Here is a 22,463-nt window from a genome sequence, read left to right on the forward strand (position 1 = left end):
GCCAGGAACCTGCTACTTTCGGTCAAATTTATATACTTTTCTTCCCTCAGTTTACCCACCAGATGTGACAGCTGGTCAAACTCAGACCGTTCATTGGAACAGACTTCATCTGATGATGTTTTTGTTGATGGCCTGCAGTCACTGCACTATGTTAACTTGGCCGACCCCTTAACCCGTCGCAATGGATCTCAGGAGGTGCCTTACTATGCGAGGCCTCGGAATGGATCTCAGGAGGTGCCTTACTATGCGAGGCCTCGGAATGGATCTCAGGAGGTGCCTTACTATGCGAGGCCTCGGAATGGATCTCAGGAGGTGCCTTACTATGTGAGGCCCCGGAATGGGTCTCAGGAGGTGCCTTACTACGCAAGGCCTCGGGCTTCCCTGATATGCAATAGAGATAGCAATGGGCCATACAGGGACCACGTTTCTTCACCATTGCTAGAAACTTCCTTAAATTCCACCATTCAGGTAGATAAAAACCAAGGTTCCTTACCCTATGGGGCAACAACACTAGACCTTGTGCCCAACGTGCCACCTCCTCGCCCCCCTAAACCAATCCATCTCTCTGAACGGCGCCAAGAGGAGCGGCTCCAGTGGAGTGGACACAGCAGTATCAAGAAGCCAGAATGTACTACAACACCAAGAAGAATTTCTCTCTCTGGCTTAGATAACATGAGACCCTGGAAAGGTAAGTGTTGGATGCTAATAATCAGGTACAGGGAGAAGCCTGGCTCCTCTTAACTCTTTGGGTCCCATAGCTGCTGAAAGAGTCAGAGCCCTGGTCCCTTAGGCATGCCTCTGCCCACATGATGGCCTCCCCACCTGACACTAAGCTCCAGGTGTTTGTATTGATTCACTCTGGCACCCACCCGGTACAGAAGGTGATATCTTTTATGTCAGTTCTGTTTGATTCCATTCTTTGCCTCTCACAAGTGACCTCTGAAACAACAGAACAGCTCTTTTATTTTCAGTGATCCCATCAGCTTCATTCATCATCCCATCTGACGTGGTTTTTCAAAATTCTAACTGGCTATGCACTAGTGATGTTGCTTTTATCAAGTTGTCACCATCAACATAATGCTAACCCAGTCTATCAGCTTGGTCCATCAGCATGCCCTCCTGGAACCCTCTTTTGCTTTTTTCCATAAAGTGCTTCCTTTTCATGGGGTTCTCCCTCTGTCTTTCTCTGTCTCTCTGTCCCCCCTCCCCCACCTTCCTGCTTCCCTCCTTCCCTCCCTCCCCCACTCTCTCTTCCTCTCTCTTCCTCCCTCTCTCTTCATCCAAATTCAATCACTCCCACCTACACTGATACCTACAAGGCTACATTTTAATGGAATTATAGAAGTTTAAGGAACACAGACTAACTTCAAATTGTATGTTTCCTATTCTGACTGAGGAACTGAGTTATTGGCAAAGACCTCCCCCAATACCCCTAGTGATGTGACCATTGCACATGTTCCTTCTTTCCGATAACCTCAATGAATGAGTATATGCTGATTATCCAGAGGGTCTTAAAGTCCTAACATGTGAGCAGTAGACGAAAAAGGGAAAACAAAAAGTAGGTAAGCAACTTTTGGAGAGTGAAATAAATAAAACCAGTAGAATAATAGAATATGAAAATAAGTCTCAAACAAAAAAAAAACACATTCCATGAAGCAGAGGGAACACATCATAGTGATTGTTCTGCCTTCTCCACTGACATTCACCTGGATTCAGTGTTTGTGACTGGTGGCAGAGTGGGGTCAAGGTTCATTATTGGGGAGGATTGCATCATATCTGTAGATCACCCTGTGAAGATTTGACATCCTTGCAATGTTGAGTTTTTCAAATCATGAATAGCCTTCCATTTATATATAGGCCTTGCTCTATAATAGAATCACTGCTGTGTTAACAATAGACAGAAGGAAGCAAGTGTAGAAGCAGGAAAACCAATTAGAAAATGAGTGTAGTAATCCAGGCAAACTGTAATGGTAACTGAGACCAGGATGGTAGCTTCCAAATTTGTTAAAAAGCAATTGGATGCTTGATAGATTTTGAAGTCAGAACCTCACTCATGGGATGTGCAGTAGAGAAAGCATGGAATCAGTGTTGACTTCATGGCTTTTGACCAAAGAAACTGAGATGGGGACAAGGAACAAGTGGAGCAAGGTGGAAGATGGGGTGGAGGTCAGAAAGCTGTGTTTGGATATGTTGAGTTTGAGATCCTAATGGAAACGTCAGGTAAGTTGTTAGAAATGTGAGTCGGGAGGACAGTGAGAGGCCTGAGCTGGAAGTATGAATTTGGGAGTTGTCAGTGTATGGATAGTAAGTTCAAGGGACTAGATGAGGTCACCAAGAAACTGAATACAGAGAAGAGAAAAGAACCAAGGACTCAGCCTAGAGCGCTATAACATTTGGAAATCATGGGCAAAAGGATTCAATAGCAAAAGAAACTCTGAAGTTATTAGTGAGATAGCAGGAAATCCAACAGAGTGAGATTCTGGCAGAAACTTGTTCTCCAGGTGTCTGTTTCATAGGACTGTGGATATGGATCCATTCTTGGTGCCTTCCCGCAGTCTGAACCCATTGTTATTCTGTCATAAAGTCCTTAAGCTATCTGATGTCGGTACAGGGTTTTCGTCATATTCGTGTTATTTGGTGATAGCACTAGGGATCCGATAATGGAGAGGGAGATTGGGGACTGTGTTCAAATACACAAGTCCCATATTCTTTATTAACAACATCCATAATGAATTCTAAATTTAAGTACTTTACGTGTTCCAGGCACTGTACTAAATCCTTTACATGCATTAACACATCTAACATCTCCAGCAGTCATGACAAAGAATCTGCTACTGGTCATATTTTATAGATTAGGAAATGGAGACCCAGAGTGTAAGTAAGGTGTTCAGAGTCACACAGCTAATTAATGGTAGAGTGGGTATGTAAAACGTGACTGAGTGACTCCAGAGCAGCTTTTAACCAGTAAGTACTTCAGCAGCCTTGGAGACATAGGAGCATAGATATGTATATCCATACATATACATATATGCATATATATAATACATAATCCTTCTTTAATATATAACCTTTATTATAATTTTCCCATTACCTTATACCCCCACCCCCAGCTATCACCACCTCGTCCATATCAATGAGTCCGTTTTCTTTTGGGCTCAGTCCCTCCACCCTCTAACTTCCCCCCCTACACTAGCAGTCCATCTGTTCTCCATCTACAAGTCTGTCTCTGTTTTGCTTATTAGTTCCCTTTTTTCATGAGGTTCCACATATGAGTGAAATTATATGGAATTTCTCTCTGACTGGCTTGTTTCACTTAGCATAATGTCCTCCAGGTCCATCCATGCTGTTTGTTACACAGGGTAAAATTCTCTTCTTTTTTTATGGCCAAGTAGAATTCCATTGTGTAAGTGTTCAGTAGTTGTTTTACCCATTCATCTATCGATGGACATGGGCTGCTTCCATGTCTTAGCTATTTTACATAATGCTGCATTGAACATAGGGGTGCTTATGTTCTTTCAAATTAGTGTTTTGGGTTTCTTTGGATATATTTGCAGAACTAGGATTGCTCGGTCAAAAGGCAGATCCATTTTCAATTTTTTGAGGTATCTCTATACTATCCACAGTGGCTGCACCAGTCTGCATTCCCACCAACAGTGCAAGAGGGTTCCCCTTTCTTCACGTCCTCACCAACACCTGTTTGTTGATTTACTGATGATAGCCATTCTGACAGGTGTGAGATGGTATCTCATTGTGGTTTTAATTTGTATTTCTCTGATGAGTACTGATGTTTAGCATCTTTTCATATGTCTATTGGCCATTTGTATGCCCTCTTTGGAGAAGTGTCTATGCAGGTTCTTTGCCCATTGTTTAATTGGGCTGTTAGTTTTTTTGGTGTTGAGTTTTGTAAGTACTTAATAAATTTTGGATATTCCTTACCAGATGTATCAGCAAATATGTTCTCCCATTCCATGGGTTGTCTTTTTATTTTGTTGATGATTCCTTTGCTGTGCAAAAACTTTTTACTTTGAAGTCCCAATTGTTTATTTTTTATTTTGTTTCCCTTGCCTGGGGAGAGATATCTGATTCAAAAATTACTTTTAATACACTTTATTAGTTATGCTATTACAGTTGTCACATTTTTTTCTCCCCTTTATCCTCCTCTGCCCTGCACCCTCCCTCCCACCAGCATTACCCTCCCCTTAGTTTGTGTCCATGGGTTATACTTATAAGTTTTTTGGCTTCTCCATTTCCCATACTATTCTTAACCTCCCCCTGTCTCTTTTGTATCTACCACTATGCTTCTTATTCCCTGCAACTTTTCCCCCATTATCCCCCTCCCCCACTGATAACCCTCCTTGTGATCTCCATTTCTGTGGTTCTGTTCCTGTTCTAGTTGTTTGCTTGGTTTGTTTTTGTTTTAGGTTCAGTTGTTGATAATTGTGAGTTTGTTGTCATTTTACTGTTCTTAGTTTTTATCTTCATTTTTTCTTAGATAAGTCCCTTTAACATTTCATATAATAAAGGCTTGGTGATGATGAACTCCTTTACCTTGACCTTATCTGGGAAGCACTTTATCTGCCCTTTCATTCTAAATGATCTTTGCCAGATAGAGTAATCTTGGATGTAGGTACTTGCCTTTAATGACTCGGAATACTTCTTTCCAACCCCTTCTTACCTGTAAGGTTTCTTTTGAGAAATTAGCTGATAGCCTTATGGGAACTCCTTTGTAGGTAACTGTCTCCTTTTCCCTTGCTGTTTTTATGATTCTCTCCTTTTAGCCCTGGCTGTTGTGGTTCAGTGGATTGAGTTTGGTCTGTGAACCGAAGGGTCACTGGTTCTGTTCCCAGTCTGGGCACATGCTTGGGTTGCCGGCCAGGTCCACAGTAGGGTGCATGTGAGAGGCAGCCACACATTGATGTTTCTCCTACTTTTTTCACTGCTTTCCCCTCTGTCTACAAATAAATAAATAAATAAAAATCTTTAAAAAATGTTCTCTCTATATCTTTAACCCTGGTTAATTTAATTAAGTTGTCTTCATGTGTTCCTCCTTGGGTCAAATTTCTTTGGGACTCTGAGCTTTCTGGACTTCAGAAAATTTCTTTCATTATTTTTTCAAATAAGTTTTAAATTTCTTGCTTTTCCTCTTCTCCTTCTGACACCCCTATGATTTGGATGCTGGAATATTTAACATTGTCCCAGAGGTTCATATGCCTCTTCTCACTTTTTTGAATTCCTCTTTCTTCATTCTGTTCTGGTTGAATGTTCCTTTCTTCCTTTTTTTTTTTAAACAAAGATTTTATTTATTTATTTATTTATTTATTTTTATTTTTAGAGAGGGAAGGGAGGGAGAAAGAGAGAGACAGAGAGAAACATCAATGTGTGGTTGCTGGGGGCTGTGGCTGCAACCTAGGCATGTGTCCTGACTGGGAATCAATCCTGCGATGCTTTGTTTCACAGCCCGTGCTCAATCCACTGAGCTACGCCAGCCAGGGCCCTTTCTTCCTTTTTTTCCAAAACTTTGATTTGAGTCCTGGTTTCCTTCCCTTTACTGTTGATTCCCTGTATATTTTTCTTTATTTCACTTTGCATAGCCTTCATTGCTTCCTCTATTTTGTGTCCATATTCAGTCATTTCTGTGAGCATCCTGACTGTCAGTGTTTTGAACTCTGCATCTGATTGGTTGGCTATCTCCTCATTGCTTAGTTCTTTTTGTGAAGTTTTGATCTATTCTTTCATTTGGATCATATTTCTTTATCTCAGCACACTTGTTACATTGTAGGGGGCAGAGCCTTAGATATTCACCAGAGTGGGGCAACCCAGGTTGCTATGTTGTGGCACTGTATGTGGTAGAGGGTTCAGAGAGGGAACAATGCCATTTGCTCAGCTCTCGCTCCAATTTCAGTCACTTCTCCCACTTACTATAAGCAAATTGATTCCTTTTGGTGCTTCTTTCCAGGTGGGTAGGTTTGTGTACCTTCTAGGACCCCATGGGCCTCTCCAATGAACTCTTCTGTGAGGCTGAGAGTTTCTCCCACAGCTGCAACCCCCACAGATGTTTACAGCCAGGGTTTTTGAGGCTTTAGTTTCCCATCCTGGAACCCTGGGATGTGTGAAATCTGTCTCACTCCCCAGTTGTTCCTACAGGCTTATCCGCACAAAAATGTGGGACCACCTGGTTTACTAGCCACCACCTCCTGTGCCCAGCCAGTAGCTTTGCCTTGCACCCTTGACACCCTGGCTGCCCATCTCTGCCCCTCCTACCAGTCTGGGTGAATGTTTCTTCTTTAAGTCCTTGGTTGTCAGACTTTCATACAGTTCAATTTTCTGACAGTTCTGATGGTTTTTGTTTTTAAATTGGTTGTTGTCCTTCTTTTGGTTGAGGAAGCAAAGCATATCTGCCTATGCTTCCATCCTGGCCAGAAGTGTAAAGTTGATGATGTTGAGTGTTTAGTTTATTTTTCAGAGATAACCTGACTTTTGACATCTCCAAGTTTTGGGGGGGACATTTGCTCTGGTTCCCACTTGCTAAGAGAACTTACCTCACTTGTCAAGAGCAGTCTCCATTGTTGGCCCTTTCTCCTTCCTTAGTTAAAATGCACTGTACCCCGTGGATTTCCTCCTTACTATATGTTTGCACTCTCTGAGGATGAACCGGTGCTCATCTTCCTGCTCTTTGAATATTGGGATTCTCTAGGTTTTATACTTAAACTTCTCTCAACTCTTGCAATCTAGATAATCTTATCTGCTCCAGTTTTTAGTGCCATCTTTAAGCTGGTAATTCCCCAAAATTATATCTGACTGTAATCTAGACTGCCATATCTTGCTGCCTTATAGTCTTCTCCTCTTTCTTTTTTATTTATTTTTATCTTGCATAGTTGTAAAATACTAAAATATTTTAATAGATAATAGTGATGGTATGAATTTGGGTTTTGTCCTCAATGTTCTTTCTTAGCTCAATAAAAAGTCAGAAACCCCTTGTTGATCACTAACTTCATTTTTTATGAACATCTCTTTCAATCCAACTCTTAATTCTAAATTTTTATGTCAACACTGTTTGTCACATGTATCTGATAAGTTTGTAATCCTGTATTAATTCACCTTTTCTCTGTCTGCATGCCTGTACCTGAGTAGCTGACTATTGTTGCAGAAAATCACAGTCACCAATTCATGGTTACAGATCTCAAATGGGCCTTCAATGCTGCTTGGCAATGCTATCACTTCTGTGTTCATCCTATTCTCCTGATTATCACAGGGGATGTGTCACACATTCTGTCTTCTCAAACCTCTGGTTCTATCTCCACCATCTCTAAGCTCAGAAAATTCATGTAATCAATGCAACAAATACTTGTTAATTACTTGCTATATCTCTTAGGGAGAACTAAAGCTATTATACAGAAACTTCTTCAAAATCTGGTCTGATTTTCATCTATTCTGACTACCCAACTAGACTTAATAGCTAGTCTTGCGTATAGAAACTGTGTTGTGTTTCTTTGCCTCTTCAGAGCAGAGGGCAGGGCCCTGAGGGGCATAGGATCTTGGACCTTAGTTTAAATTGATGTAGCCCTGCATTTCTCACCACCCCATCTTGTTTCTTCCAGCTGATGTAGAAGGCCAATCCTTAAGACAGCGAGACAAGCGGCATAGTTTAAATTTGGTGAGTTTGGCATTTGAGTTCCTTGAAGCCTCAATTTTACAAAAAAAAAAAAAAAAATAGCCTGACCTATATACATTCTCTTGAAGTCTGAATATTTGTGGACCGTTGCAGTCTTCCCTTAAGGTTTGTACTTGTCTGGGAACTACTGGACTTAATAAGTAGTATTCTGTAAGGACACTGCCAGTTCTAATAGTCCAGACACTTGTCTGATTTGGGGGTAGCTACTGAAGGCCTCACTTTATATTTGAAGCATTTGCATCAATTCATAAACTTTTGTCTTCCAGCCTGACATCTAGGAAAGTTGTCACACACCTCACAAATTAAGTGTAGAGGCAGAACTTAAGTAAGAGGCTTGTCTGACTTTCCTATGGAAGCTCAGAGTTATTCTTGGATAATTTGCAACTGAAATCATATATGTAGGTGAGGCTGGCTACTGGTAGAAGTTTCCATGACTATTCTGTGGTTCCCAACCCGTACTTGTTCTCTTGCAGCCATGCAGATCCTCTCCAATGTGCCCTACAGCTTCAACCAGTGATGAAGACAGCTATGTGCCTATGGCCCCCCTGGGTGCCATCTCTTGTCTCAAAACTGAGTCCAACTCTGATGACTACATCCCAATGAGCTCAGGAAGCTTCTCCAGCCCACTGCCCGAGCTACCTGCAAACCTGGAACCTCCCCCAGTAAATAGAGATCTCAAGCCTCAGAGGAAACGTAAGCCATTTGACCAGGCCTGCTATGTAGGAGAAGAGAGCAGCCATGTGTATAAGTTTCCTTCCTGACCCTCTCTGGGAAGGAGACACTAGAAAAACCATCCTAGAGGGCTGGGAGGTTTAAGGGTGAGGAGAAAGGGCTACAATTGAATGGGTAGGGCTGGGGAACCTTGCTGCCCCAGATCATCACAATAAAAGGAGGCAGGGGACTTTCAGGCGCCTTGAAATACAGGTGCCTGCATTTCAGCCCACAAAGCCTAGATCATTCTAGAGGACTCATCTTCACCTGCTTCCAAGTCAAAGGCTCAGAAATAAGTGTTGATGAATTGGAATGGAACATACCTGACATTTCTTCATTTAAACAGCACTTGAATATAATTACAGTGCCCTCTTCCTATAAGGAAGTCAAGAATGATCTTTGACACTAATTTCTGAATGTCAGAGTTACCACTCAGTGCCCTGTGCATGCCTGTCAGCCAAGGTATTTCAGATGGGAGAAGACTTTGGCAGTGAGCAGTCTAGCTCCTATGTGCACAGAGCTTAAAGCTTCTGCATTGCTCTCAGGCAGTTTCTCTGGGTCTTATAAGCAGCATGGACAAGCAGGGAGAAAGGAGAGGAAGGAAAGAGGAAAAGCAGGTCAAAGTAACTTTTGTATTTTATTCTTGCCCACCATCATCTGCCCAGTAAGGCTACATGATTTCAAGGAAATATTTGGTACAAAGAATTTGATCTCTGACCCTTACCTCTGGTACATTCCCACCTCTCTTTGCCCTTTGGAAAAATTACTTCTTCAGGTGGCCATGCCCAAACCTAGTAACTCAGTCCCTTACTTATGTCTGGTCCATTCTAGTCTCACCTGTTCAATCTGAGTCAAATCACATTTATAGTGTGTTTGGCATTTGCCATGTGTGTAGTGCTGTTTTAGGCACTGGGTGGGATGCAATGATGAGAAAGCAAGTAGGATTCTTCAGTTTGAGAGGAAAAAAATATAAAAAACATCTGGAAGAAGAAGAAGAAGAATTATGAAGTCTATATGAAATAGGAGAACAGACCCCATGTTATGAGGTTCAGAGGAAATAACCATTCATTCTGGTCAGGAACAATTTAACAGGGACCTGTAACTTTGAGATAGATATTGTTCTGTTCAGTTAAATTTCTATAGCAATGCTGTTCAACAGAACTTTGTGTGATGATATAAATGTGAATATTGAATATTTGAAATGTGTCTAGTGCAACCGAGAAACTGAATTTTAAATTTTATTTAACTTTAATAAATTTCAATTTAAATAGCCACATGTGGCTTGTGCTACCACATTGGACAGTGCAACTCTATAGGACCTGGTGGTCGTAGGCATGAAAATGTTGAATGGACTTGAGATTAGAGATTCATTGGGTGGGTGTGAAGGTCCATACATGGGCCAGGAGATGCCAATTTTTTTGTAGGTGTAGATGCAGGGACAGATCCTGGGACCCAACGGGGAGAGGGAAGATGGCAAAGCCAGGAGGTGACTGGTTGGTGTCATACTACCAGGAGAGACCTTCTCCCCAGACACTATATGACCCACATGTCCTTTACAGATCACCACCTTGCCCAGGTGTGAGGCTCCTGGGAAGTGGATTGAGCAACAAAGAAGTTGCTATACTTGACTCTGGTGATATGGAGAGGAGTTATAAACAGTCTCTACCCACCTCTACCCACATAGTCTAGTGGAGGAAAACTACAAAAGCAACCTGATAATAGGAATGCATGCATGACCAACTCAGCGAGCTGGGCTTTTGAAATTAGAGTCAGAGTTAGGGTGGAAATTGTGGAATTAGGGTCAGGTGCCAAGTGCTTCTCTAGAGGCCAAAGCTGTTGCAGTGAACAAATCAGAAGAACCCCTGTCATTTCAGAGCACATAAGTCTAGACCTGAATCAGATAATCACTGGTGAATGTATCATCACAAACTGGGGGGAGTGCTATAAAAGGTAAGTATAAGAACTCATAAGAGCCCATGATGTGGAACTCGACCTTGTCTGGAGGTCAAAGAAGGCCTTCCTAAGCAGGGGACATTGAGCTGAGATCCAAAGATGACTAACCAGGTAGAGAAATGGAGAATGATATCCTAGGCAGAAAGACCATCAGCTAGACAATGAACTAGATAGAGGTGGGGAAGACTAGTACTTGGGTGATAAAAATAAAGTTTCAATTTTGGACATGTCAAGTATGAAGTAGGCATTGGCATTCCATAAAGTTCAGAGACTTTCATCTGTTCTGTTCATACTATGTCTCTAACACCTAGAACCATACCTGACATATAATGTGTTTTATAGTTGTGTGTTGACTAAATATATTGCCTTATCATTACCTCTAGCTGGTAATGTGACCATATGCTCAGTAGTTGCCCTGTCCCTACTACCAGGGAGTCAGGAAAGAGTGAAATTTATACTCATCGTCAGTGCTGCTTATTAGTAAGTTTGGATTTGGTGTGCTAGGTAAGTGGAATGTCATAGTTTTACAGTCCTTTGGTTCTGGCCTTGAACTGCTGAGAACTTATCCTACTGGATATTGTGTGTTATCTTGTAGCACGGTCACCTCCCCTAGACCCGAGAAACCTTTCTACCATCCGGGAACACACATCTCTAACCAGGACCCACACCGTGCCTTGGTAAGTGTCTGCTTGCTCAAAGGGTCCTCATCCAGCACAGATACTCCCAGTCTTAGTTAGGTCTCTTTGATTAAATGTATTTGAAGCCCACTTGATCTAGTTTAAGCAAAAGAAGGGGCAGGGTTTATGATCACAAGAGGAAAGAATATAACTGAACCTCCCAAGATACCAGAATTAGGAAGGAGAGCGCTGTTGGAAACCCAAGGAATCTCTCTCCATCTCTCATGTCTACCTCTCTCTTCACATTTGCTCATTCCTCTTTCTTTGGAGAACTCTTCCTTGTTGCTCAATCCTCATGGCCAAAAATAGCTGTACCATAGAGCCTGAGCTTATTTACATGATACAACTCCAGTATCAACAGAGGCAGGCTCTTTTTCAATCCAAATTCACAATTCTTAACAGAGGGAATTGTATTGCCCCACCATGAGTGGAAGCAGCTATGGCCCAAGGGAGGGCCAGTAGTACCAACATGGCTTCAAGAAACTCAACTTTGTGAACAGAGTAGGTGAAGGGCATTCTCAGAGAAAGAATGGTTCATGGGCTTGCTAGACAGTCCTCAGAATGTATTTGCACCCTCTCATCTCACCATTTAGATGTTGCATTTTCAGAGTCGCGAGCTTTACCCAGGAGTTTCTTGGTTCACTCTAAATGCCACAGGACACAATCATTTTGTAAAGCAGAATTCTGCAATGAGCTCTATTTACAGCTTCTGACTCAAGAGAAAGATGAAAGGTGATTTGCAGTCTTGTCCTCATTCCATCAGAGGACTGGCCACACTTCCTTACTTTCCCTGGTTACTTTGAATGAAAATTAGAAAGCCCCAAGGGAGTGGGTATTTTTCCTAAATGATCTGAAGCCTTGGTGTGTTTCTAGAAAGCTCATGAGCTGTGTCACATGGAAGGCCTGGAAAAAAGTAGCCTTTGAGAACTGGGAGTCACTTGCACCAGAGTAGGACAGAAGCTGCTGGACAGTCTCTACTGCTTTAAGAATCGCTTTGGCCGGAAGGAAGTTGTATCTGGAAGGGGAGGGCTGAAACCCCACAGGGCCCATGTCAGTTCCTGGCTGACTTTCAGAGCAGCTGTAAGACATTGCTTTGACCTCATCTATATTTTTGTTCTTAGCAATCGGACGAGGTTTCTCTCTCCAGAAAGAAATGGTATTAATTCTGCAAGATTTTTTGCCAGTTCTGTTTCCAGAGAAGAGAAAGAGAGCAACACTCAAATGGTAATCCTATATTTTTCATACTCTTCTTATTCTTCACCTGAATGTATATTCTTAGTTCATTATAAAGGAGACATACTTTAGCAAGGCCCGTACAATCTTAACACAATCACTTGGTTGTGATATCAGGTTACAGTGTTTTCTAGACTGTGAACAAGTTGATTTGAAGGTGAGTTTTATTTCCTGCAATACTGAGTTCCTTGTACCATTTCGAGGCCACAGTATTTCAGCAGTTCCCAGGGTATAGGCATGTGTAATGGGAAAATGGCAGTGTCAGCACTTTTCACCAGGGCTGTGATATTCTGTTTGACCCCAATAGGTTTGGAGTTCCCTGGATGTCCAGAGTCTAAGCTGTGAAAACTCACACATTGGATGGTTCCTTCCACCAGACCACTTGGTGGCCCTGCCCTAACTGCCACTGAACCTTTCCAAAGGATGAATCATTTAGAGTCCCATTGAAGGGGGGGGGTACAGTGCCCTGGGCTTTGGGTATGCCTTAGTCTCTGAAGACTCCTGTTACAGGGTCTTCCTGTAGACCTGAGTGGATAGTTACCTGACGTTTCTGTTCTTTGATTAACCATTTATGGTTCTAGTCCTAATCTCTCCTTCGTGCCCTCTTGTGTCCCTTCTGTTCCCCTTTACCTTGGATTCTATTCAAGAGCATGTGTTTTGAAAAGAGAAAGGGGCTTTTAGCACATCTGGGAATTATCAGGCATTTAGTTAGAACCGTACCCATTCTGTAATTTTAAAATGTAGGAACTTTGGAGATAATTCTCTAGAGAGAATTACTGTTTAAATTATGAAATTTTGAAAAGAGATCTTAGAAGGACAATGTTCAAGGCAATTATCAAGAATATATATATATATATATATATATATATATATATTCTATTGCAATTGTCCCAATTTCCCCCATTGCTCTTCCCTGTCCCACCCAACCTCACTTACATATACATTTGAGAAGATAATTTTTCCCTCCTCTACATGAGGATAATAAATAGGCAGTTCAAAAACTAAAAACATAATCTCCAGTGAAGCAGTAATTAAATGCTTTAGTTTGCCTTTCTATTTGATAAAAATCTCTGTAAGTGCACTTAACCATATGCAGATGGAAAGTGACTCATATACAAATCTGCTGTGATCTTTCCAATGTTTTTCACACTTAGTAATGGCCCTTGGGAAACTTGTGGAAGAAAACATTCTTAAAAATGATGCTGGACCAGCTGTGCTCTGTCTCCAGAGAACAGAAAAGGGAAGTGAGTGTATAATGTGATAGAAGCAAGTGCATAGTCATTCCAGACACTAGCCATTCATTTATGATCTTTGAGCTTGTGATAAAGACCAGTGAGCCCCTGGTAACCTCAGTTCTGCTTTCTGTCTTCATAAATTTGCCTATTCTAGGTACCTCACATAAGTGGAATCATACAATGTTGGGCCTTTTGTGTCTGCCTTCTTTCAGTTTGCTCAGTGTTTTCAACATTCATCCATATTCTAGCATATATCAGAATTTCATTTTTTAAAATTTTTATTTATTTATTTTTAGAAAGAGGGGGAAGGGAGGTAGAAAGAGAGGGAGAGAAACATTGCCGTGACACAAATGTCAATCAGTTGCCTCTTGTGCGCCACCAACCAGGGACCTGGCCCACAGCCCAGGCATGTGCTCTGAGTGGGAATCAAAACAGTGACCTTTCGGTTTGCAGGACAATGCCCAGCCCACAGAGCCACACCAGTCAGGGCAGAATTTCTTTTTTTTTTTTCAAGGCTAATACTCCATTGTATTTACACATCACCTTTTGTTTATCTATTTGTCTGTAGGTAGACAATTGGGTTGTTTCTACCTGTTGTCTATCATGAATAATGCTGCTATCAACATTGGTGTACAAGTATCTGTTTGAATCTTTGCTTTCAGTTCTTTCAGATATATACATAGAAGTGGAATTGCTGGATCACATGGTAATTTGTTTAAATTTGAGGAACAACCAAACTGTTTTCCAGTGACCAAACCATTTTATATTCCCAACAGCAATGCAGAATGGTTCCAATTTCTCTATATCCTCACCAACACTTGTTATTTCCCATTTTTTGTTTGTTTTGCATAATAGCTATCTTAATATGTGTGAAGTGGTATCTCATTGTGGTTTTCTTTTGCATTTCCCTAATGGCTAGTGATGTTAAACATCTCTTCATATGCCTAATGGCTATTTGTATATCTTCTTTGGAGAAAGGTCTAATCAAGTCCTTCACCTATTTGTTAATTGGGTTGCTTATTTTTTATTGTTTAGTTGTATATTTTTTTTGTTTTTTAAACATTTAATTTATTTATTTTTAGAGAGGGAAGGGAGGGAGAAAGAGAGAGAGAGAGAAACATTAATGTGCGGTTGCTGGGGGCTGTGACCTGCAACCCAGGCATGTGCCCTGACTGGGAATCAAACTGGCAATGCTTTGGTTCACAGCCCGCACTCAGTCCACTGACCTATGCCAGTGAGGGCTGAGTTGTATAAGTTTTTAAAACAATATGGATATTAACATTGTATCAGATGATTTGCAAATATATTTCCCCATTCTTTGGGTTCTCTTTTTCACTTTCTTGATAGTACCCTTATCTGCAGAGAGTTTTTTTTTTAATTGATTCCAGAGAAAAGGGAAAGGAGAGAGAAAGAAAAAGAAAAATATTAATATGAGAGAGAAACACTGATACATTGCCTCTTGCATGTGCCCTGACTGGGGACCCAAACTGCAACCCAGCCATGCAGGTGCCCTCACTGGGAATTTAACCAGTGACCTTTTGGTTTGCAGGATGACACCCAACCAACTGAGCCATACTGGCAAGAGCTACACAAAATTTTTTTAATTTTGATGAAGTCAATTTGTTTCTCTTATTGCCTATGGTATTCATGTTATATTCAATAAATCATTGCCAAATCCAATGTCATGAAGTTTATGTTTTCTTCTAAGAGTTTTATAGTTTTAGCTTTTATACTGAGGTCTTTGATTCTCTTTTGAGTTAATTTTTGTATATGATCTAAGGTTAGGGTCCAGCTTCATTCTTTTGCATATGCATATCCAGTTTTCCCTGCATTATTTGTTGGAAAGACTGCCCTTTTCCCAGTGGTCTTGGCACCTTCATTGAAAATCAAAGGACCATAATTGCAAAGGTTATTTCTGGACACTCTTATTCTCTTCCATTGGTCTATATGTCTGTCCTGCCTCCAATATGACACTGTTTTGATTACTATAGCTTTATAGCAACTTTGGAAATCAGGAAATGTGAGTCCTTCAACTTTGTTCTTCCTTTACAAGATTGTTTTGGCTATTCAGGGTTATTTGAGATTCCACATAAATTTTAGGATGGGTTTTTTCTATTTCTGCACAAAATGCCATTGGGATTTTGATAAAGAATGCTTTGAATCTGTGGATTGCTTTGGTTAATTTTGTAATGTCTTCTTAAAATATATTTTATTGCTTATGCTGTTATAGTTTTCCCAATTTTCCCCCCTTACCCCCTCCACCTGGTACCCCCATTCCCTCCAGTAATCCCCACACCTTAGTTCATGTCCATGGTCATGTAGATAAGCTCTTTGGCTTCTCCATTTCCTATACTGTTCTTAACATCCCTGTCTGTTTTGTACCCACAAATTTGTGCTTCTTAATCCCTGCAGCTTTTCCTCTATTCTCCTGTGTTCACCTCCCAACTGATAACCCTCCCAATTATCTCCATATCTATGTTTCTGTTCCTGTTCTGCATGTTATGCTCAGTCTGTTTTTGAGATTCAGTTGTTGATAGTTGTGAATTTATTATCATTTTAATGTGCATAGTTTTGATCATCTTCTTTTCCTTATATAATTCCCTTTAACATTTCATGTAATAAAGGCTTGGTGATGATGAACTCTTTTAGCTTTAACTTGTCTTGGAAGCACTTTATTTGCCTTTCTATTCTAAAAGATAGCTTTGCTGGATAGAGTAAGTTGTAGGTCCTTGCTTTTCATCACTTTGAATACTTGTTTCCAGTCCCTTCTAGCCTGCAAAGGTGTTGTTGTTGTTGTTGTTGTTGTTGTTGTTGTTGTTGTTTGGAGAAATCAGCTGACAGTTTTATGGGAACTCCTTTGTAGGTAACTATCAGCTTTTCTTTTGTTGCTTTTAAGATTCTCTCTTTATCTTTAACCTTTGAGATTTTAATTATGGTGTGTCTTGGTATGGTCCTCATTGAGTCCATCTTGTTTGGGACTCTGTGCTTCCTGGACTTGTATGTCTATTTCCTTCATCAAATTAGGGAAGTTGTCTTTCACTATTTTTTCAAATAAGTTTTCAGTTTCTTGCTCTTCCTCTTTTCCTTCTGGCACCCCTATGATTCACATATTGGTACTCCTGAAAATGTCCCAGAGGCTCCTTTAGTCTATCCTCATTTTGGGGGGATTCTTTTTTCTTCTTGTTGTTATAATTGAATGTTTTTTTTATCTTCCTTATGTTCTTTTTTTATTTTATTTTAATCATTGTTCGAGTACAGTTTTCTGTCCTTTACTCCCATTCCAGCCCACCCACCCATCCCTCCCCACCTCCCTTCCATTTCCACCCCCTCTAGTTTTTGTCCATGTGTCCTTTATATTTGTTCCTGTAAACCCTTCCCATTATCCCCTGAAATTCCCTCTCCTCAGCTTCATCCCCTCCACTGTTGGTATCCTGCAGATTTTTTTTTTATTTCACTTAATGTAACCTTCATTTCTGTCTGGGTCTTTTTTATGCTGTTACAGTACCTAGTGAGTTCCTAGAACATCCTTATAACCACTGTCTTGAATTCTGCATCTGACAGGTTGCTTATCTACATTTTGTTTAGTTCTTTTTCTGGAGTTTTGTTCTGGTCTTTCATTTGGGCCATATTTCTTTGTCTCCTCAATTTGATAGTCTCCCTGTGTTTGTTTCTGTGTATTAGACAGAGTTGCTTTAACTTTGTCTTAGTAGCTAGGCCTATTGTAGAAAAGCACACTTGTGAGTAATATAGGGTGGAGCCTCAGGTAACCGCCAGGGCAAGGCAACCCATGTTGCTGCTGAATGGTTCTGTGTGGGAGAGGGCTCAGTGAGGGGACAATGCTGCTGCCTCTCCTGGAACTTTGCCCACAAGGATGCCGTGCCCTAGCCCTTATGCCAGTCACCTCAATTTCTCCTCATATATCACTAGTGCCCTTCCAGCTGTTATCCCCCTGATGCTGAATCCCAGAAGGGGTGGGTCTGTGTAAGTCCCAAGACTGTTGTGGGTCCTTTAAGGAGGAATCTTCTGTGAATCCTGCCATTTCTTTTGCCACCCCAAACTCTACTAACTGGGTTTTATAGCCAGAAGTTATGGGCACTTAACTTCCTGGTGCCGGAACTCTGGGCTGGGTTGTCTGGTGTGGGTCTGAGATCTCTCACTCCAAGGTGTACCTTCCAATTTTTACCCACTACACATGGATGTGGAACCACCCATTCCATATTTCCGCTCCTCGCTGTGTCACTATGTCTCCGTGCCTCTCTGTGCATCTCCATAATTCCACCCTTCCTACCAGTCTGGATGAATGTGGCTTCTTTAACTCCTTGGTTGTCAGACTTCCATATGGCTCAGTTTTCTGATGTTTCTGGGTGATATTTGTTTTGTAGTCTAGTTGTAATTTTTGCTCTGATTGTGCAAGGAGGCAAGGCATGTTATTCACGCCTCCATGTTGACCAGAAGTTCCTGGTTAATGTTGTAATCTTAACAATAATTAAATCTTCTAATCCATGAGCATAGGGTGTTGATCCATTTTTTTATGTGTGTTTACTTTCTTTCAGCAATGTTTTGTAGTTTTCACTGTACAAGTCTTTGTTTCCTTGGTTAAATTTATTTGTAAATATTTTATTGTTTTTGATGCTATTTTAAATTAAGTGGCTTTCTTAATTTCCCTTTTAAATTTCTCATTGTTAGTGTATAGAACTGCAACCACATTTTAGGTGTTCATCTTGTATCCTTGCTGGGTTTGTTTATTTTTTGTTCATTAGTAACTTTTTTGAGTGGAATCTTTAGAATTTTCTACATATAAGACTGTGTTATCAGCAAACAGGTTATTTTGCTTCTTATTTTCCAATTTGGATGTCTTCTGTTTCTTTTTCTTGCCTAATTTAGTTCCAATACTTTGTTGGATAGAAATAGTAGATAATTCTATTGTCATCTACACAACCCAGAAATTCTTCTGCAGGTGTGTGAATATTCATGGCACCATCTTACAAGAGCACCAAACTTGAAGCAACTCAAATGTCGTTGGTAGTGAAACAGTGAAATAAATCATGCAATGGAATTACCTATTCCAATCCAATGAAAATCAATGAAATAGGACACAGGTGGCAAACACAAGGCCTGTGAGCCAAATCTGGCCCTCCATCTTGTTTCTACCTGGCGGCAGTGCCAAGCTCTCACTTAACTGTTAAGGAGTAGGTACATGTATACAGTCCTAAAATTACATTCGGCCCTTAGAAGGCAACCGCAAGGCTGATGTGGCCCTGAGTGAAAATGAGCTTGATACTCCTGGAATAGGGCTTCTGCATAGATATGGGTGAGGGTGAAGGATGTTTTATGAAACAAAAATTGAAGCCATGAAAAATATACACCATATAGTTCTATTGCTAGAAGTTTAAAACAGGCAAAACTAAATATGTGATTTAGGATACCTACCATCTCATAAAGCTATATGTAAAAAGAAACAGAGTAGTAAACACAAAATTCAAGGTAATACTTAACCTCTTGGTAGAAAAGAAAGAGGTAGCAGAAGGGAAACAGGCACTTCAAAGGTATTGGTAGTGACTTCCGGCCAAGATGGAGGCATAGGTGGTCACACTGCCTCCTCGAAAAACCAAAATTAAGGACAACAAAAATTTAGAAACAAAAACAACCAGAACAGACAGAAAATTGAACTGTACAGAAGTCCCAACAACCATTCATCCAGACCGGTAAGAGGGGTAGAGTCAGCGGCCAATGGAGAGGGGTTGAGGCACGAAGAAGCAGTGGTTGGCAGACCCGGGCACGGAGAGGCAGTGAGCAGACCCAGCGAGGCACGCAAGGCAGATGGCTGTCTGCAGTCACGTATTCACACGCAGATAAACCAGGTGAAAATGGGCAGCAAGACAGGCCGCACAACCCAGGGCCCCAGTGCCAGGAAATAAAGTCCAAAAGTGCTGATTGAAAACACTTGTGGATATAAAAACAATAGTCTTGATATTTCCCTCGAATTGAAAGTTTGAGTGGAATACTATTTGCTTTATTGTCATTTACTCTAAGAATAAATTCAATTCAGCTCCAACAAAACTGGCCAAATTCCTGCCTAGGTACCACTTCCTGAGCTAGGTAATGTTTATTAAAAAGTAAGACAATCAGGCTTTATAAAGTGTTCCCCCTGATATTTTCAGTACCCAACTGGCACTATACATAATTATTACAATATTATTGACTGTGATTATTTAAGCACCATGCTTTACGACTGAAGCTAATACAAAATAGTATGAAATGTAAACTGCAATTTAATATTTTTTTAATTTTTTAAAGAATAAATTAATTGTTAAAAAGTGAAAAAAAAAAAAGAAAACATTTGTGGAGATTAAGGTGTCGAGAGAGACTCCCAGCCTCACAGGAGAGTTCGTTGGAGATCCACAGGGTCCTAGAATGTACAGAAGCTCACCCACCTGGGGAACCAGCACCAGAAGGGCCCAATTTGCTTGTGGGAAGTGGCAGAGTGGACTGAAATTTGACAGAGAGCAGAGAAAGCACCATTGTTCTCTCTCTGACCCCGCCCCCACCTACTGTGCACAACAGTGACTGGGTTGCCCCACCCTGGTGAACACCTAAGGCTGTGCCTCTTATATGTAACAGGCACGACCAGATCCCCCCCCAAAATGGCTCAAATAGAAGAACAAATCAAAGCCTCAGAGCCAATAGTTTTAAGCAACCAAGAGATAGCCAACCTATCAGATGCACAGTTCAAAACACTGATGATCAGGATGCTCACAGAATTGGTTGATTTTGGTCACAAATTAGATTAAAAAAATGAAGGCTATACTAAGTGAAATGAAGAAAAATGCACAGGGAACCAATAGTGATAGAAAGAAAACTGGGTCTCAAATCAGTGGAGTGTACCAGAAGGAAGAAAGAAACATCCAACCAGAAAAGAATGAAGAGACAAGAATTCAAAAAAATGAAAGGCTTAGGAACTCCAGGACATCTCTAAATGTTCCAACATCCAAATTCTAGGGGTACCAGAAGGAGAAGAGGAAGAGCAACAAGTGGAAAAGTTATTTGGCCAAATAATAAAGGAGAACTTCCCCAATTTGGCAAAGGAAATAGACATCCAGGAAGTCCAAGAAGCTCAGAGTCCCAAAGAAGTTGGACCCAAGGAGGAACACACCAAGGTACATCATAATTACATTACCCAAGATCAAAATGAAGGAGAGAATCCTAGAAGCAGGAAGCGATAAGGGGACAGTCACCTACAAAGGAGTCGCCATCAGACTGTCAGCTGATTTCTCCAAAGAGACCTTACAGGCAAGAAGGGGCTGGAAAGAAGTATTCCAAGTCATGAAAGGCAAGGACCTCCATCCAAGATTGCTCTATCCAGCAAAGCTTTCATTTAGAATGGAAGGGCAGATAAAGTGTTTCCCAGATAAGGTCAAGTGAAAGGAGTTCATCATCACCAAGCCCTTATTATAGGAAATGTTAAAAAAGGAACTTATCTAAGAAAAAGAAGATAAAAAACATGAACAATAAAAAGATCAAACTCAGTTATTAACAACCACACCTAAAACAAAAGCAAACTAAGCAAACAACTAGAACAGGAAGAGAACTACAGAAATGGAGATCACATGGAGGGATAGCAACAGGGGAGGGGGAGGAGAGAGGGGGAAAAGGTACAGAGAATAAGTAGCATAGACAGTAGGAACTAAATAGAGAGGGGGAGGGCAAGAATAGTATGGGAAATGTAGAAGCTAAAGAACTTATGACAGGTGGACATGAACTAAATGGGGGGAATGTGGGTGGGAGGGAGTGTGCAGGGGGGAGGGGAGTGAAGAAGGAAACGGGACAACTGTAATAACATAATAAAATTTATTTATAAATAAATAAAAACGCCAAACAAAAACAAAGGTATTGTTAGTATTCCACTTGTGAAGCTGGTGGTGGCAAGTCTATGGATAATATTACATGCAGCTTACCATTGTGTTGTTTATACTACCTGTGACTTCATTTGGGGTGACTTTACTAGAACTTTAATAAGTATTATTGATCTTTTCAGAATTTAATCTCGAAGGTGTCAAGGGCCTGTCAGATCCATAAAACAAATTCTTCTTGGGAGATTTTCACCAACTGGTTGTTTTTTTTTTTTTAAGATTTTATTTATTTTTTAGAGAGAGGAAAGGAAGGAGAAAGAGTGGGAGAGAAACATCAGTGTGTGGTTGCCTCTCACATGCCCCCTACTGGTAACATTGGCTAACTGTTTTTCATGATGAATAAAGGTATAGCTTCATGTGAAGACTGAATTGGCTATTTTGCATTTCACTCAAACGTGCAGGAGGAGCTGCACAGGTCTCATCAGAGTAGTCTGTTACGATCTGATGGCATGTGCTCAAGTGAAGACATGGCTCACCCTCCCTCCCTTGGGCAGCCTGGGCAGACATTGTTAACCTGAGTCTTGTGATGTTGGATTCTAGGGGCAACACCAAACAGTCAACTCCCGGAGCAGTGGTGCTCTGATGCGGACAAAGAAATGCAACCTAGATTATTTAGCCCTGGACTTCAATTCAGCATCACCAGCCCCAGTACAGCAGGTAGGAAGGAGTTTGTCTGAGAATTCACAGGAAACTTCATTTCTGTTTAGATTTTTTCTGATGATTCTACCATGTATGTCCTCTTTGGAAATTCTTAAACATTCAGACATGTACAGTGAAGAATATTAAAATCACCCTGATTCTGCCTCCCAAAGCCTGCTGTATTCCCTCTAGGTTGTGTTCTTTAGATGTATAGATAAACCTTGTTTTACTGTGCTTTGTTTTATTATGCTCCACAGATGTTGCATTTTAGGCAAGGCCCTCCACCAGCTAAAAAATATGACCCACTTTATGTTGATACTCCCTTTATTGCAATGTCCTGGAACTGAACCTAGAATACCTTCAAGGCCCACCTGCATACATACAAATGTATGTAGTACTCATGCCTTTCAAAACTTGGACCATAAAATTTATA

The 22,463-nt window shown here is 40.9% G+C and overlaps 1 protein-coding gene across 5 annotated transcripts in view; it reads left to right on the forward strand.

Moving 5' to 3' along the window:
* GAB3 (GRB2 associated binding protein 3) overlaps positions 1 to 22,463 on the forward strand; it is a 101,294-nt gene that overhangs the window by 54,965 nt on the left and 23,866 nt on the right. For 2 of the 5 annotated variants that reach the window (XM_028523492.2, XM_028523491.2), the window contains exons 4-10: positions 51 to 195; positions 352 to 688; positions 7,599 to 7,654; positions 8,146 to 8,365; positions 10,932 to 11,013; positions 12,135 to 12,237; positions 21,932 to 22,048. In XM_028523492.2, the coding sequence (XP_028379293.1) occupies positions 51 to 195; positions 352 to 688; positions 7,599 to 7,654; positions 8,146 to 8,365; positions 10,932 to 11,013; positions 12,135 to 12,237; positions 21,932 to 22,048 (1,060 nt within the window). Of the gene's footprint in view, positions 1 to 50; positions 689 to 7,598; positions 7,655 to 8,145; positions 8,366 to 10,931; positions 11,014 to 12,134; positions 12,238 to 21,931; positions 22,049 to 22,463 lie in introns of all 5 variants that reach the window. The other 3 variants (XM_036016309.1, XM_036016308.1, XM_028523493.2) reach the window with 2 other exon arrangements.

This window comes from Phyllostomus discolor, chromosome X (genome assembly GCF_004126475.2).
Source record: "Phyllostomus discolor isolate MPI-MPIP mPhyDis1 chromosome X, mPhyDis1.pri.v3, whole genome shotgun sequence".
In the NCBI taxonomy this organism is placed as follows: domain Eukaryota; kingdom Metazoa; phylum Chordata; class Mammalia; order Chiroptera; family Phyllostomidae; genus Phyllostomus; species Phyllostomus discolor.